This window comes from Scyliorhinus torazame, chromosome 2 (genome assembly GCF_047496885.1).
Source record: "Scyliorhinus torazame isolate Kashiwa2021f chromosome 2, sScyTor2.1, whole genome shotgun sequence".
Lineage (NCBI taxonomy): Eukaryota > Metazoa > Chordata > Chondrichthyes > Carcharhiniformes > Scyliorhinidae > Scyliorhinus > Scyliorhinus torazame.
Window position 1 is genome coordinate 277447139 of NC_092708.1, and position 16158 is coordinate 277463296.

The following is a 16158-nucleotide window of genomic DNA, read 5'->3' on the forward strand; positions in this document are numbered from 1 at the left end:
AGGCTCTCTCTGTCCACCCTATCCAACCCCCTGATCATTTTGTATGCCTCTATTAAGTCTCCTCTTAACCTTCTTCTCTCCAACGAAAACAACCTCAAGTCCATCAGCCTTTCCTCATAAGATTTTCCCTCCATAACAGGCAACATCCTGGTAAATCTCCTCTGCACCCGCTCCAAAGCCTCCACGTCCTTCCTATAATGCGGTGACCAGAACTGTACGCAATACTCCAAATGCGGCCGTACCAGAGTTCTGTACAGCTGCAACATGACCTCCCGACTCCGGAACTCAGTCCCTCTGCCAATAAAGGCCAACACTCCATAGGCCTTCTTCACAACCCTATCAACCTGGGTGGCAACTTTCAGGGATCTATGTACATGGACACCTTGATCCCTCTGCTCATCCACACTTTCAAGAACTTTACCATTAGCCAAATATTCCGCATTCCTGTTATTCCTTCCAAAGTGAATCACCTCACACTTCTCTACATTAAACTCCATTTGCCACCTCTCAGCCCAGCTCTGCAGCTTATCTATATCCCTCTGTAACCTGCTACATCCTTCCACACTATCGACAACACCACCGACTTTAGTATCGTCTGCAAATTTACTCACCCACCCTTCTGCGCCTTCCTCCAGGTCATTGATAAAAATGACAAACAGCAACGGCCCCAGAACAGATCCTTGTGGTACTCCACTTGTGACTGTACTCCATTCTGAACATTTCCCATCAACCACCACCCTCTGTCTTCTTTCAGCTAGCCAATTTCTGATCCACATCTCTAAATCACCCTCAATCCCCAGCCTCCGTATTTTTTGCAATAGCCTACCGTGGGGAACCTTATCAAACGCTTTGCTGAAATCCATATACACCACATCAACTGCTCTACCCTCGTCTCCCTGTTCAGTCACCTTCTCAAAGAACTCAATAAGGTTTGTGAGGCATGACCTACCCTTCACAAAGCCATGCTGACTATCCCTGATCATATTATTCCTATCTAGATGATTATAAATCTTGTCTCTTATAATCCCCTCCAAGACTTTACCCACTACAGACGTGAGGCTCACCGGTCTATAGTTGCCGGGGTTGTCTCTGCTCCCCTTTTTGAACAAAGGGACCACATTTGCAGTCCTCCAGTCCTCTGGCACTATTCGTGTAGCCAATGATGACATAAAAATCAAAGCCAAAGGTCCAGCAATCTCTTCCCTGGCCTCCCATAGAATCCTAGGATAAATCCCATCAGGTCCCGGGGACTTATCTATTTTCAGCCTGTCCAGAATTGCCAACACCTCTTCCCTACGTACCTCAATGCCATCTATTCTATTAGCCTGGGGCTCAGCATTCTCCTCCACAACATTATCTTTTTCCTGAGTGAATACTGACACAAAATATTCATTTAGTATCTCGCCTATCTCTTCAGACTCCACACACAATTTCCCATCCCTGTCCTTGACTGGTCCTACACTTTCCCTAGTCATTCGCTTATTCCTGACATGCCTATAGAAAGCTTTTGGGTTTTCCTTGATCCTTCCTGCCAAATACTTCTCATTACCCTCCTTGCTCGTCTTAGCTCTCTCTTTAGATCCTTCCTCGCTACCTTGTAACTATCCATCGCCCCAACCGAAACTTCACACTTCATCTTCACATAGGCCTCCTTCTTCCTCTTAACAAGAGATTCCACTTCCTTGGTAAACCACGGTTCCCTCGCTCGACGCCTTCCTCCCTGTCTGACCGGTACATACTTATCAAGAACACGCAGTAGCTGGTCCTTGAACAAGCCCCACTTATCCAGTGTGCCCAACACTTGCAGCCTACTTCTCCACCTTATCCCCCCCAGTCACGTCTAATGGCATCATAATTGCCCTTCCCCCAGCTATAACTCTTGCCCTGCGGTGTATACTTATCCCTTTCCATCATTAACGTAAACGTTACCGAATTGTGGTCACTGTCCCCAAAGTGCTCTCCTACCTCCAAATCCAACACCTGGCCTGGTTCATTACCCAAAACCAAATCCAACGTGGCCTCGCCTCTTGTTGGCCTGTCAACCTATTGTTTCAGGAAACCCTCCTGCACACACTGTACAAAAAACGACCCATCTATTGTACTCAAACTATATCTTTTCCAGTCAATATTTGGAAAGTTAAAGTCTCCCATAATAACTACCCTGTTACTTTCGCTCATATCCAGAATCATCTTCGCCATCCTTTCCTCTACATCCCTAGAACTATTAGGAGGCCTATAAAAAAAACTCCCAACAGAGGGTGACCTCTCCTTTCCTGTTTCTAACTTCAGCCAATACTACCTCGGAAGAAGAGTCCCCATCTAGCATCCTCTCCGCCACCGTAATACTGCTCTTGACTAGCAGCGCCACACCTCCCCCTCTTTTGCCTCCTTCTCTGAGCTTACTAAAACACCTAAACCCCGGAACCTGCAACATCCATTCCTGTCCCTGCTCTATCCATGTCTCCGAAATGGCCACAACATCGAAGTCCCAGGTACCAACCCACGCTGCCAGTTCCCCTACCTTGTTTCGTATACTCCTGGCATTGAAGTAGACACACTTCAAACCACCTACCTGAACACTGGCCCCCTCCTGCGACGTCAAATCTGTGCTCCTGACCTCTATACTCTCATTCTCCCTTCCCCTAAAACTACAATCCAGGTTCCCATGCCCCTGCTGCATTAGTTTAAACCCCCCCAAAGAGCACTAACAAATCTCCCCCCCAGGTTATTTGTGCCCCTCAGGTTCAGATGTAGACCATCCTGTCTGTAGAGGTCCCACCTTCCCCAGAAAGAGCCCCAGTTATCCAAAACTCTGGATCCCTCCCGCCTGCACCATCCCTGTAGCCACGTGTTTAAATGCTCTCTCTCCCTATTCCTCATCTCACTATCACGTGGCACGGGCAACAACCCAGAGATAACAACTCTGTTTGTTCTAGTTCTGAGCTTCCATCCTCGCTCCCTGAAAGCCTGCCTGACATCCTTGTCCCCTTTCCTACCTATGTCGTTGGTGCCAATGTGGACCACGACTTGGGGCTGCTCCCCCTCCCCCTAAGGACCTGGAAAACACGATCTGAGACATCACGTACCCTTGCACCTGGGAGGCAACATACCAAACGTGAGTCTCTCACGCTCCCACAAAATCTCCTATCTGTGCCCCTGACTATAGAGTCCCCAATTACTAATGCTCTGCTCCTCTCCCCTCTTCCCTTCTGAGCAACAGGGACAGACTCCGTGCCAGAGGCCCGTACCCCATGGCTTACCCCTGGTAAGTCGTCCCCCCCCCCCCCCCCCCCCCCACAAGTATCCAAAGCGGTATACTTGTTTCTCAGGGGAACGACCGCAGGGGATCCCTGCACTGACTGTTTTTTCCCAGTCCCTCTTACAGTCACCCACCTATCTCCAATCTTTGGAGTAACTAATTCCCTGAAGCTGCTATCTATGACCCCTTCTGCCTCCCGAATGATCCGAAGTTCTTCCAACTCCAGCTCCAGTTCCCTAACTCGGTCTTGGAGGAGCTGGAGATGGCAGCACTTCCTCCAGGTAAAATCAGCAGGGACACTAACTGCATCCCTCACCTCAAACATCCTGCAGGAGGAACATTGCACTCCCTTCCCTGCCATTCCTCTAACTTTCTACCAAGATCTGGCTAACAACTAAATTAAATTTTTTCAAAAATAATAATAATATAATAAAATATGGTACTTACCTCCGACCAATGGGTTTTATTATTAGGTTAGAGGAGGAGGGCGGGTGGGAGACACTACACGTGTAGTGTCTCGGGTTTCCTCTCCACCAGAATTTATTGGTGAGGGTCTTCCCAGACGTCCGCGGGTCGACTTCCTGTTCCCGCCTAAAAAACTAATTTAAAAAAAAAAAAGAAAAATTCTCAGCTCCTGCTGAAATTGACTAACCAGCCAGCTCCACTCCCGCCGAAATCGACTGGCCTGCCCCTGCAAAGACAAGTGCTTTTAAAGGACAGACTTACCTCCCAGCAGCCACTTCTGCACCGCTCCCGCTGAAACTGACTCACCAGCTGTTCTCACGCCGAAATCGAAGGTGTGGAAAATTGTTCCATTGTACCTTCGAGCACCAGGGAATGCAAATTTCAGTCCTGAGCAATTCCCTTAAACAGCACGTTGCAATTATCTGACCCAAAGGATGGAAGAGACTCCTGTACAGGACCGACTCTCCAGGCCCTTGCCACAGCAGCGCTCCCATGCCCGCCAGCAAAACACTCAACAAGTCCAGTGGTGGTAGCTAGTAGCTACTCTGAGAACTTGGAGACATCAGACAGCACTTCGGTCTGACCGAAATGTCCATCATAGCCCGCATTTGCGGCAACCATAAGTTTGCACCAGCCATGCTTGACGCTCCCTTTAAGATTTTGGAGGGGAGGGGGTGCACACTGACGGTTAGGGACTGCACACTGACGGTTAGGGACTTTTACATGGAGGACAGACTGACAACCTTAGAGGAACTGACAGAGATTGGAACTCAAATGGGAACGAACTCCGCCATCTACAGATCAAAAACTTATTCTCTTCAAGGAGACAATAGCATAGCCATGAATTCCGAGAGACACAATGCTAGAGGAGTTACTGGATGCGGACGGTCGGGACCTGTATGGACGATTGTTGGAAAGGACGTGTTCCCCACTGGACGAGATACTGGAATAATGGGAGGAAAAGATGGGGACAGAAATAGGAGCGAAGTACTATGCAGAGCCAACTTGTCCTCATGCGCAAGACTAAGATTTGTGCAGCTGAAAGTGGTGCACTGAGCACACACCACAAGGACCCAAATGAACAGGTTCTTCCCGGAGTTGGTAGCATGGGTAGCACAGTGGCTTCACAGCTGCAGGGTCCCAGGTTCGATTCCCGGCTTGGGTCACTGGCTGTGCGGAGTCTGCACGTTCTCTCTGTGTCTGCGTGGGTTTCCTCCAGGTGCTCCAGTTTCCTCCCACAGTCCAAAGATGTGCAGGTTAGGTGGATTGGCTATGCTAAATTGCCCTTGGTGTCCAAAAAAGGTTAGTTGGGGTTACGGGGATAGGGTGGAGTTGTGGGCTTGTGTAGGGTGCTCTTTCCAAGGGTCGGTGCAGACTCGATGGGCCTCCTTCTGCACTGTAAATTCTATGATTCTATGACAAATGTGAACGGTGTCAGGGAGGCCCTGCCAACCATGCCCATATGTTCTGGACAACCTTCGAGTGATGTCCAAGGTGGTGGGGCTGAGGGTGGAGCTGTTCCCAAAAGTGGCAGTCTTTGGGGTATCGGACCAGCCAGAACTATTCATGGGGAAGAGGGCCGGCACCCTTGCCTTTGCCTCCTTAATTGCCCACCAGAGAATACTGCTCGGCTGGCAATCAATACCACCCACAGTGCAAACTGGCTGACAGAGACCTATCAGAATTTCTCCACCTGGATAAGATCAAGTTCACTATCCGAGGGTCAGAGGTTGGCTTTCACAAAGCGTGGAGATCATTTACCAACTTGTTCCATGACCTGTTCGAAGGGGGGGACGCACCGGAGACAATGGGACAGTAGGGAACAACAGGAAAGGGGGGGGTGGGAAGCAGCTGATAAAGGCCACGGGGCCGAGAAAAAGGCCATAAGAAAAGGAACTCACAAAGAAATGCTGAAAACAGGAGTGGGAGGGACAAAAAAAAACTAAGTGGGGGAGGGGGAAGGGGAGTGCACCGTTCACATGTAAACAGCAGATAACTTTCCATTTTGTACAGTAGAGGACCCTGAAACAAAAAAAAGGGGGGGAAGAGAATTGTTGGAGGAAAATGACTTGTACTTTGTAACCGACGCACTTATCTTTACCGAATGTACAGTGTACGAAATGTAAAAACTTCAATAAAAACATTTTAAAAAAAAATTCTGACCCAAAATGAAAGGGAAATAATTCAAGCAGCAGACTAAGTCAAGGGACAGAGAACAAGAGAGTAAGAAGCTGATTCCTGGGATGGTGGGACTGTCATATGAGGAGAGATTGACGAGGTTAGGATTGTTCTCGCTGGAGTTCAGAAGAATGAGGGGGGGGGGATCTCATAGAGACTTATAAAATTCCAACAGGACTTGACCGGGTAGATGCAGGGAAGATGTTACCAATGATGGGTGTGTCCAGAACCAGGGGTCACAGTCTGAGGATTCAGGGTAAACCATTTCGGTCAGAGATCAGAAGACATTTCTTCACCGAAAGAATGACTAGCCTGTAGAATTCATTACCACAGGAAGTAGTTGATGCTAAAACATTGAATATATTCAAGAAGCGGCTGGATATAGCACTTGGGGAGAATGGGATCAAAGGCTATGGGGAGAAAGCAGGATTAGGCTATTGAGTTGGATGATCAGCTATGATTGTGATGAATGGCGGGGCAGGCTCGAAGGGCCAAAAGGACTCCTCCTATCTTCTATGTAGCTATGTAAGTTACACAAACTGCAATAAATAGCAAAATGAAGAGATTGTATGAAAGACATCTTAATATGTAAAACACTCAGACCGACAATATTAACAATCTTTGGAATCCTAGAAGTAAGTAAGGCAATTGTGCATGTTAAACTTGCAATTCTGTTTGGTAGAGCTTTTGTGTAAAAAAAAATAGAAGTTTAGAAATTTAGCAGCTGTTTTTGATTTCTTTGCAAAGCTCGATTAAAAGTGTGATTTTTTTTTTTACTTATCAATAAAGATCGGACAGAGTCGGCATGGATATATGAAGGGGAAATCATGCTTGACACCTATAAACACTGCCAATTCCCTCGCCATCTCAGAAGCACCCAGAGATCTGGGACGCGATCTGTGTATCCTCGGATCTAATACGCAGTTGAGATTTCCCCCAAAATCAACTGATGTGAGTCATGTTCGGGGATGGCTGCCAGCACCTTCTTGATAAAGTCCGTGTCCCAATTTGATGCATAAAACCACTGGCACACTCGCCAACACCCCACCCCACTCACCATAACGCACTGCTCCTCTCCCCCCCCCCCCCCCCCCCCCCCCCCAACCACCTTGCCCACCATCAAAATGCTGGCTGTTTTAAAACCTTCATTGTTAATCATGATCGCAACTTGTCTCGGCCTCCAATCAAAATTTGAATTGAACATCTGCCCCACCCATCCCTTCCTTAGCTTCGACTGATCACAAACCCTCAAATGCGTCTCCTGCAAGAAGACTGCCTCTCTGCCTCTGTGCTCAAACTCTTCAAGGGCCGTGAGGTGATGATGCAGCTGTACAAAACTTTGGTAAGGCCACATTTGGAGTACTGTGTACAGTTCTGGTCACCTCATTTTAGGAAGGATGTGGAAGCTTTGGAAAAGATGCAAAGAAGATTTACCAGGATGTTGCCTGGAATGGAGAGTAGGTCTTACGAGGAAAGGTTGAGGGTGCTAGGCCTTTTCTCATTAGAACGGAGAAGGATGAGGGGCGACTTGATAGAGGTTTATAAGATGATCAGGGGAATAGATAGAGTAGACAGTCAGAGACTTTTTCCCCGGGTAGAACAAACCATTACAAGGGGACATAACTTTAAGGTGAATGGTGGAAGATATAGGGGGGATGTCAGAGGTAGGTTCTGTACCCAGAGAGTAGTGGGGGCATGGAATGCACTGCCTGTGGAAGTAGTTGAGTCGGAAACATTATGGACCTTCAAGCAGCTATTGGATAGGTATATGGATTACAGTAAAATGATAGTGTAGATTTATTTGTTCTCAAGGGCAGCACGGTAGCATTGTGGATAGCACAATTGCTTCACAGCTCCAGGGCCCCAGGTTCGATTCCGGCTTGGGTCACTGTCTGTGCGGAGTCTGCACGTCCTCCCCGTGTCTGCGTGGGTTTCCTCCGGGTGCTCCGGTTTCCTCCCACAGTCCAAAGATGTGCGGGTTAGGTGAATTGGCCAATGATAAATTGCCCTTAATGTCCAAATTGTCCTTGGTGTTGGGTGGAAGTGTTGAGTTTGGGTAGGGTGCTCTTTCCAAGAGCCGGTGCAGACTCAAAGGGCCGAATGGCCTCCTTCTGCACAGTAAATTCAATGTTAATCTATGATTAATGTAGGACAAAGGTTCGGCACAACATCGTGGGCCGAAGGGCCTGTTCTGTGCTGTATTTTTCTATGTTCTATGTTCTAAGGGGAAAACACCCGGGGCCTATTAACCAGATCATTTAACCCCCTAACTTTCTACGTAACCAGCCTGACAGAGGGCCTCAGGAATCCCCCTGCTAGAATCAGCCATAATCCCCCTTGCGAGGAACTCCAACTATGCCTCGAATCCAGGCCCACTCAAGATGGCCACCGTGCCCACTCTCACACATATCCATACACAAAGAAACCTTCATCACTATCATTCTATCCTTGAGGATATCCTCAAATTACAGGCGGATATAGGCAGGCAGGTCAGATTAGCCGATCAGTGGCAAATGGAATTCAAGCCGGATATGCTGAGGTGATGCATTTGGACAGGACAAACCAGGCAAGGGACTACATGACACACAGCAGGACCCTGTGAAGCACCACGGATCAGAGGGACCTTGGTGTGCTTGTGCCCTGTTCCCTTAAGGTAGCAGGGCAGGTAGATACAGTGCTTAAGAAGGCAGATGGTATACTTACTTTTATTAACTGAGGCATAGAGTTTAAGAGTAGGGAGGTTATGCTGGAACTGTACAAAATTTTGGTTAGGCCACAGCTAGAGTATTGTGTGCAGTTTTGGAATCCACATTATAGGGGGATGTGATAGCACTGGAAAGGGTGCAGAGAAGATTTACCAGATGTTGCCTGGGCTGTAGAGTTTTAATTATATAGACTGGGGTTGTTTTCCTTGGGGCAGAGAAGACTGAGGGGGACATGATTGAGGTATATAAAATTATGAGGAACAAAGAGTAGATGGGAAGAAACTGTTCCTCTTGATGGAGGGATCAATGACCAGGGGATCTAAGATAAGGGGTAGGAGGTTTAGAATGGATGTGAGGAAACATGTTTTGTCCAGAGGGTGGTAGGAGCCTGGAGCTCTGCCTGAAAGTATGATGGAGGCAGAGATCCTCATAATATTTAACTATTTTGGTATGCACTTGCATTGCCAAAGCAGACAAGGCTATGGCCCATGTCCTGGAAAATGAAATGAGATAGGTGGTTGTTTTTGACGGACAGATGCGATGGGCTAAAGGGCCTTTTCTGTGATGTAGACCTCTGACTCGAAGTTAATTTTGTTGCCTTATCTTCCATTGCCCTTATCGGCAGAGTTCAAATATGTGCAGGTTAGGTGGATTGGCCATGCTAAATTGCCCTTTAGTGTCCAATAGGTTAGGTGCTCTTTCCAAGGGCCTGTGCAGACTCGATGGGCTGAATAGCCTCCTGCACTCTAGATTCTATGATTCTTATGAAATCTACTGGAATTCTTCAAGGGTGTAGAATTGATGAAGGGGAGCCTGTGGACGGTGCTCCGGTTTCCTCCCACAGTCCAAAGATGTGCAGGTTAGGTGGATTGGCCATGATAAATTGCCCTTAGTGTCCAAAATTGCCCTTAGTGTTGGGTGGGGTTATGGGGATAGGGTGGAGGTGTTGACCTTGCGTGGGGTGCTCTTTCCAAGAGCCGGTGCAAACTCGATGGGCCAAATGGCCTCCTTCTGCACTGTAAATTCTATGAAATCTACTGGGTTACGGGGATAGGTTAGATACGTGGGCTACAGTAGGGTGCTCTTTGTAAGGGCTGGTACAGACTTGATGGGCTGAATGGCCTCCTGCACTGTAAATTCTATGATTCTATGAAATTTCTTCAGCCAGAGTGCGGTGAGCCTGTGGAATTTGTTGCCAGAGGAATTAGTTGAGTCCACAACATTGTATGGTTTCAAGAAGCAGTTAGATATAGCACTTGGGGCAAAGGGGATCAAAAGATTTGGGGGAAAACAGGATTAGGCTATTCAGTTTGATGATCAGCCATGATTGTAATAGAACATAGAACGATACAGCGCAGTACAGGCCCTTCGGCCCACGATGTTGCACCAAAACAAAAGCCATCTAACCTACACTATGCCATTATCATCCATATGTTTATCCAATAAACTTTTAAATGCCCTCAATGTTGGCGAGTTCACTACTGTTGCAGGTAGGGCATTCCACGGCCTCACCACTCTTTGCGTAAAGAACCTACCTCTGACCTCTGTCCTATATCTATTACCCCTCAGTTTAAAGTTATGTCCCCTCGTGCCAGCCATTTCCATCCGCGGGAGAAGGCTCTCACCGTCCACCCTATCTAACCCCCTGATCATTTTGTATGCCTCTATTAAGTCTCCTCTTAACCTTCTTCTCTCCAACGAAAACAACCTCAAGTCCATCAGCCTTTCCTCATAAGATTTTCCCTCCAAACCAGGCAACATCCTGGTAAATCTCCTCTGCACCCGCTCCAAAGATTCCACGTCCTTCCTATAATGCGGTGACCAGAATTGTACGCAATACTCCAAATGCGGCCGTACCAGAGTTCTGTGCAGCTGCAACATGACCTCCTGACTCCGGAACTCAGTCCCTCTACCAATAAAGGCCAACACTCCATAGGCCTTCTTCACAACCCTATCAACCTGGGTGGCAACTTTCAGGGATCTATGTACATGGATACCTAGATCCCTCTGCTCATCCACACTTCCAAGAACTTTACCATTAGCCAAATATTCCGCATTCCTGTTATTCCTTCCAAAGTGAATCACCTCACACTTCTCTACATTAAACTCCATTTGCCACCTCTCAGCCCAGCTCTGCAGCTTATCTATATCCCTCTGTAACCTGCTACATCCTTCCACACTGTCGACAACACCACCGACTTTAGTGTCGTCTGCAAATGTACTCACCCACCCTTCTGCGCCTTCCTCTAGGTCATTGATAAAAATGACAAACAGCAACGGCCCCAGAACAGATCCTTGTGGTATGCCACTTGTAACTGAACTCCATTCTGAACATTTCCCATCAACCACCACCCTCTGTCTTCTTTCAGCTAGCCAATTTCTGATCCACATCTCTAAATCACCCTCAATCCCCAGCCTCCGTATTTTCTGCAATAGCCTACCGTGGGGAACCTTATCAAACGCTTGACTGAAATCCATATACACCACATCAACTGCTCTACCCTCGTCTACCTGTTCAGTCACCTTCTCAAAGAACTCGATAAGGTTTGTGAGGCATGACCTACCCTTCACAAAGCCATGCTGACTATCCCTGATCATATTATTCCTATCTAGATGATTATAAATCTTGTCTCTTATAATCCCCTCCAAGACTTTACCCACAACAGACGTGAGGCTCACCGGTCTATAGTTGCCGGGGTTGTCTCTGCTCCCCTTTTTGAACAAAGGGACCACATTTGCTATCCTCCAGTCCTCTGGCACTATTCCTGTAACCAACGATGACATAAAAATCAAAGCCAAAGGTCCAGCAATCTCTTCCCTGGCCTCCCAGAGAATCCTAGGCTAAATCCCATCAGGCCCCGGGGACTTATCTATTTTCAGCCTGTCCAGAATTGCCAACACCTCTTCCCTACGTACCTCAATGCCATCTATTCTAATAGCCTGGGTCTCAGCATTCTCCTCCACAACATTATCTTTTTCCTGAGTGAATACTGACGAAAAATATTCATTTAGTATCTCGCCTATCTCTTCAGACTCCCCACACAACTTCCCATCCCTGTCCTTGACTGGTCCTACTCTTACCCTAGTCATTCGCTTATTCCTGACATACCTATAGAAAGCTTTTGGGTTTTCCTTGATCCTACCTGCCAAATACTTCTCATGTCCCCATCTTGCTCGTCTTAGCTCTCTCTTTAGCTCCTTCCTCGCTACCTTGTAACTATCCATCGCCCCAACTGAAACTTCACACCTCATCTTCACATAGGCCTCCTTCTTCCTCTTAACAAGAGATTCCACTTCTTTGGTAAACCACGGTTCCCTCGCTCTACGCCTTCCTCCCTGCCTGACCGGTACGTACTTATCAAGAACACGCAGTAGCTGGTCCTTGAACAAGCTCCACTTATCCAGTGTGCCCAACACTTGCAGCCTACTTCTCCAACCTATCCCCCCCCCAAGTCACGTCTAATGGCATCATAATTGCCCTTCCCCCAGCTATAACTCTTGCCCTGCGGTGTATACTTATACCTTTCCATCACTAACGTAAACGTCACCGAATTGTGGTCACTGTCCCCAAAGTGCTCTCCTACCTCCAAATCCAACACCTGGCCTGGTTCATTACCCAAAACCAAATCCAACGTGGCCTCGCCTCTTGTTGGCCTGTCAACATATTGTGTCAGGAAACCCTCCTGCACACACTGTACAAAAAATGCCCCATCTAATGTACTCGAACTATATCTTTTCCAGTCAATATTTGGAAAGTTAAAGTCTCCCATAATAACTACCCTGTTACTTTCGCTCTTATCCAGGATCATTCTCGCCATCCTTTCCTCTACATCCCTAGAACTATTTGGAGGCCTATAGAAAACTCCCAACAGGGTGACCTCTCCTTTCCTGTTTGTAACCTCAGCCCATACTACCTCGGAAGAAGAGTCCCCATCTAGCATCCTCTCCGCCACCGTAATACTGCTCTTGACGAGCAGCGCCACACCTCCCCCTCTTTTGCCTCCTTCTCTGAGCTTACTAAAACACCCAAACCCCGGAACCTGCAACATCCATTCCTGTCCCTGCTCTATCCATGTCTCCGAAATGGCCACAACATCGAAGTCCCAGGTACCAACCCATGCTGCCAGTTCCCCTACCTTATTTTGTATACTCCTGGCATTGAAGTAGACACACTTCAAACCACCTACCTGAACACTGGCCCCCTCCTGCGACATCAAATCTGCACTCCTGACCTCTCTAGGGGCAGCACGGTAGCATTGTGGATAGCACAATTGCTTCACAGCTCCAGGGTCCCAGGTTCGATTCCGGCTTGGGTCACTGTCTGTGCGGAGTCTGCACGTCCTCCCCGTGTGTGCGTGGGTTTCCTCCGGGTGCTCCGGTTTCCTCCCACAGTCCAAAGATGTGCAGGTTAGGTGGATTGGCCATGATAAATTGCCCTTAGTGTTGGGTGGGGTTGCTGGGTTGTGGGGATAGGGTGGAGGTGTTGACCTTGGGTGGGGTGCTCTTTCCGGTAGCCGGTGCAGACTCGATGGGCCGGGTGGCCTCCTTCTGCACTGTAAATTCTATGATAATCTATGATACTCTCATTCTCCCGTACCTTAAAACTACAATCCAGGTTCCCATGCCCCTGCTGCATTAGTTTAAACCCCCCCAAAGAGCACTAAGGAATCTCTCCACCCCCCCCCCCCCCCCCCCCCCAGGATATTTGTGCCCCTCGGGTTCAGATGTAGACCATCCTGTCTGTAGAGGTCCCACCTTCCCCAGAAAGAACCCCAGTTATCCAGAAATCTGAATCCCTCCCGCTTGCACCATCCCTGTAGCCACGTGTTTAAATGCTCTCTCTCCCCCTATTCCTCATCTCACTATCACGTGGCACGGGCAACAACCCAGAGATAACAACTCTGTTTGTTCTAGTTCTGAGCTTCCATCCTAGCTCCCTGAAAGCCTGCCTGACATCCTTGTCCCCTTTCCTACCTTTGTCGTTAGTGCCAATGTGGACCACGACTTGGGGCTGCTCCCCCTCTCTCGCTCTCTCTCGCTCCCACAAAATCTCCTATCTGTGCCCCTGATTATCGAGTCCCCAATTACTAATGCTCTGCTCCTCTTCCCCCCTTCCCTTCTGAGCAACAGGGAGAGACTCCGTGCCAGAGGCCCGTACCCCATGGCTTACCCCTGGTAAGTCGTCCCCCCCACAAGTATCCAAAGCGGTATAATTGTTTCTCAGGGGAACGACCGCAGGGGATCCTTGCACTGACTGCTTCTTCCCAGTCCCTCTTACAGTTACCCATCTATCTCCAATCTTTGGTGTAACTAATTCCCTGAAGCTGCTATCTATGACCCCCTCTGCCTCCCGAATGATCCGAAGTTGTTCCAACTCCAGCTCCAGTTCCCTAACTCGGTCTTGGAGGAGCTGGAGATGGCAGCACTTCCTGCAGGTAATGAATAGGGAAGTGGGCTTGAAGGGCCGAATGGCCTTCTGCCCCTATTTTTTCTATGTTTTCTATCCTGTGGCAAGTAACACCTGACTCCCCAAGGCCTGCGCACTCTTCTACAAGTCGGGAGTGTAATGGAATGCTCTCCACTTGCCTGGGTGAATGCAGCTCCAACAAAGCAAGAAACCTGGCAGCATCCAGGACAAAGCAGCCCTCTTGATTGCTACCCCTTGCACAAACATTCAATTCCCTCCACCTCCGATGGACAGTGGTAACCATGTGAACAATCTACAAAATGCACTGCAGGAATTCACCAAGGATCCTTAGGCAGCACCTTTCAAACCCAAGAACATTACCATCTAGAAGGACAAGAGCAGCAGATATGTGGGAACGCCCACCACTTGGAGGTTCCCCTCCAAGTCACTCACCATCCTGACTTAGAAATATATTGTTGTTCCTTCACTGTCGCTGGGTCAACATCCTGGAATTCCCTCCCTAACAGCACAGTGGGTGTATCTGCACCTCCGGGACGGCAGCGGTTCAAGAAAGCAGCTCATCACCTTTTCAAGGGCAGCTAGTAATGGGTATAAATGCTGGTCTGGACAGTGACATTCACATCCCACAAATTAATTTTTAAAAATAGCAATCCTTTTGGCGATAACTTGTAATTGAATGCAATATGATTCTACACAGGCAAAGGAAGCAAAAAGACTGAAAGAGTTTTTGGAAGATTACGACGACGACCGCGATGATCCAAAATATTACAGGTAAATTTAATCTCAAACCTGTTTACAAAATCAGCGTACGTTTTGGTGTCTGCGTTATGTGAAATTGTTTCCTTTTTTAATCTTAGAGGGAGTGCTTTGCAAAAGCGCTTACGGGATCGAGAAAAAGAAATAGAAGCAGATGAAAGAGATCGCAAGCGAGAGAAGGAGGAACATGAAGAGATTCGACAGCGTTTACTGGCAGAAGGACATCCTGACCCAGATGCCGAGCTTCAAAGGGTAAAAAGCAGCTGAATATGAGTCACTGCCTAATTGAATGGGCTATTCTGAATCTGTAACATAGGAATATTTACAAATAAGCATTTTAATTAAGATATAAAATAGCAAAGCTATTATCGCATTTGGCACTTCGGGTTTGCACCGATCCTCCGAAAGAACCCCGTAACCCCAGCTAACATTTAGGGGGCAATTTAACACGGCTACTCCACCTAACCTGCATATCTTTAGATTGTGGGAGCAAAACTGAGCACCCACGCAGGCATGGAGAAAACGTGCAAACTCCACACGGGCACTCACCCTCGGCCGGAACTGAATCTGGGCCCCTGGTGCTGTGAGGCAACAGTGCTATCCATTCTGCCACCGCGCCACCATATGTTTAACAGACTACCAATAATCAAAAAAGCCTCAAAATATGTGAACTTTATCATAGCCATGAAGTCTTTTGAAATCTAGGGAATTTTTTTGTGTCCCAAAAAGTTGGATGGGTTTGCTGGGTTGCGGGGATGGGATGAAGGTGTGGGCTTAAGTGGGGTGCTCCCACTTTTCAGGGGCTGGTGCAGGCTCGATGGGCCGAATGACGACCTCTTTCACTGTAAATTGTGAAAATATTCTTTGAATGTATAACTTACTGCAATGCTAAAGGACATAATGTAGCAATAACAAGGCTTAATTTGGTATGGAAGTAGAAGACAAATGAACAGCCCGCAACGAAAGACACATTTTCTTACTAATGGAAATGTTAAATCCTAGTAAGATTAGTCAAATCTATTTGGTTGCTTGTTTGAACATTATTAAATGCCTAGCTAAGAGGAAGGCTGGTGTAATTGAGTTAATTCATTTCTTTCTGAACCATACTACTTGTTCTGCTGTAGCCACTCTGGGCAAACCCGTGGTGCATGAAATGACCATGGCAAGGCATATATTTGCACCATTGATGGTGATAGCCATCAGAGTATAAAGCCATCAGAATAAACCCACTATTTTGTTTCTAAAAGAAAATAGCCGGTTTATTCTGATGGCTTGGCGAATGTGCCCACTATAGCTTCCATGCAAACAAGGAACCTGGTGGGCCCGTTAGCTACTGACCTTGGGTAGATGAGAAATATCTGCCCAGG

General features: G+C 47.7%; 1 protein-coding gene across 7 annotated transcripts in view; it reads left to right on the top strand.

Moving 5' to 3' along the window:
- The window catches only part of LOC140398947 (RNA-binding protein 25-like), a 227116-nt gene that overhangs the window by 138389 nt on the left and 72569 nt on the right, over positions 1-16158 (top strand). For all 7 annotated transcript variants that reach the window (XM_072487996.1, XM_072487972.1, XM_072487945.1 and 4 more), the window contains 2 exons: positions 14733-14806; positions 14893-15043. In XM_072487996.1, the coding sequence (XP_072344097.1) occupies positions 14733-14806; positions 14893-15043 (225 nt within the window). The remainder of the gene's footprint in view (positions 1-14732; positions 14807-14892; positions 15044-16158) is intronic.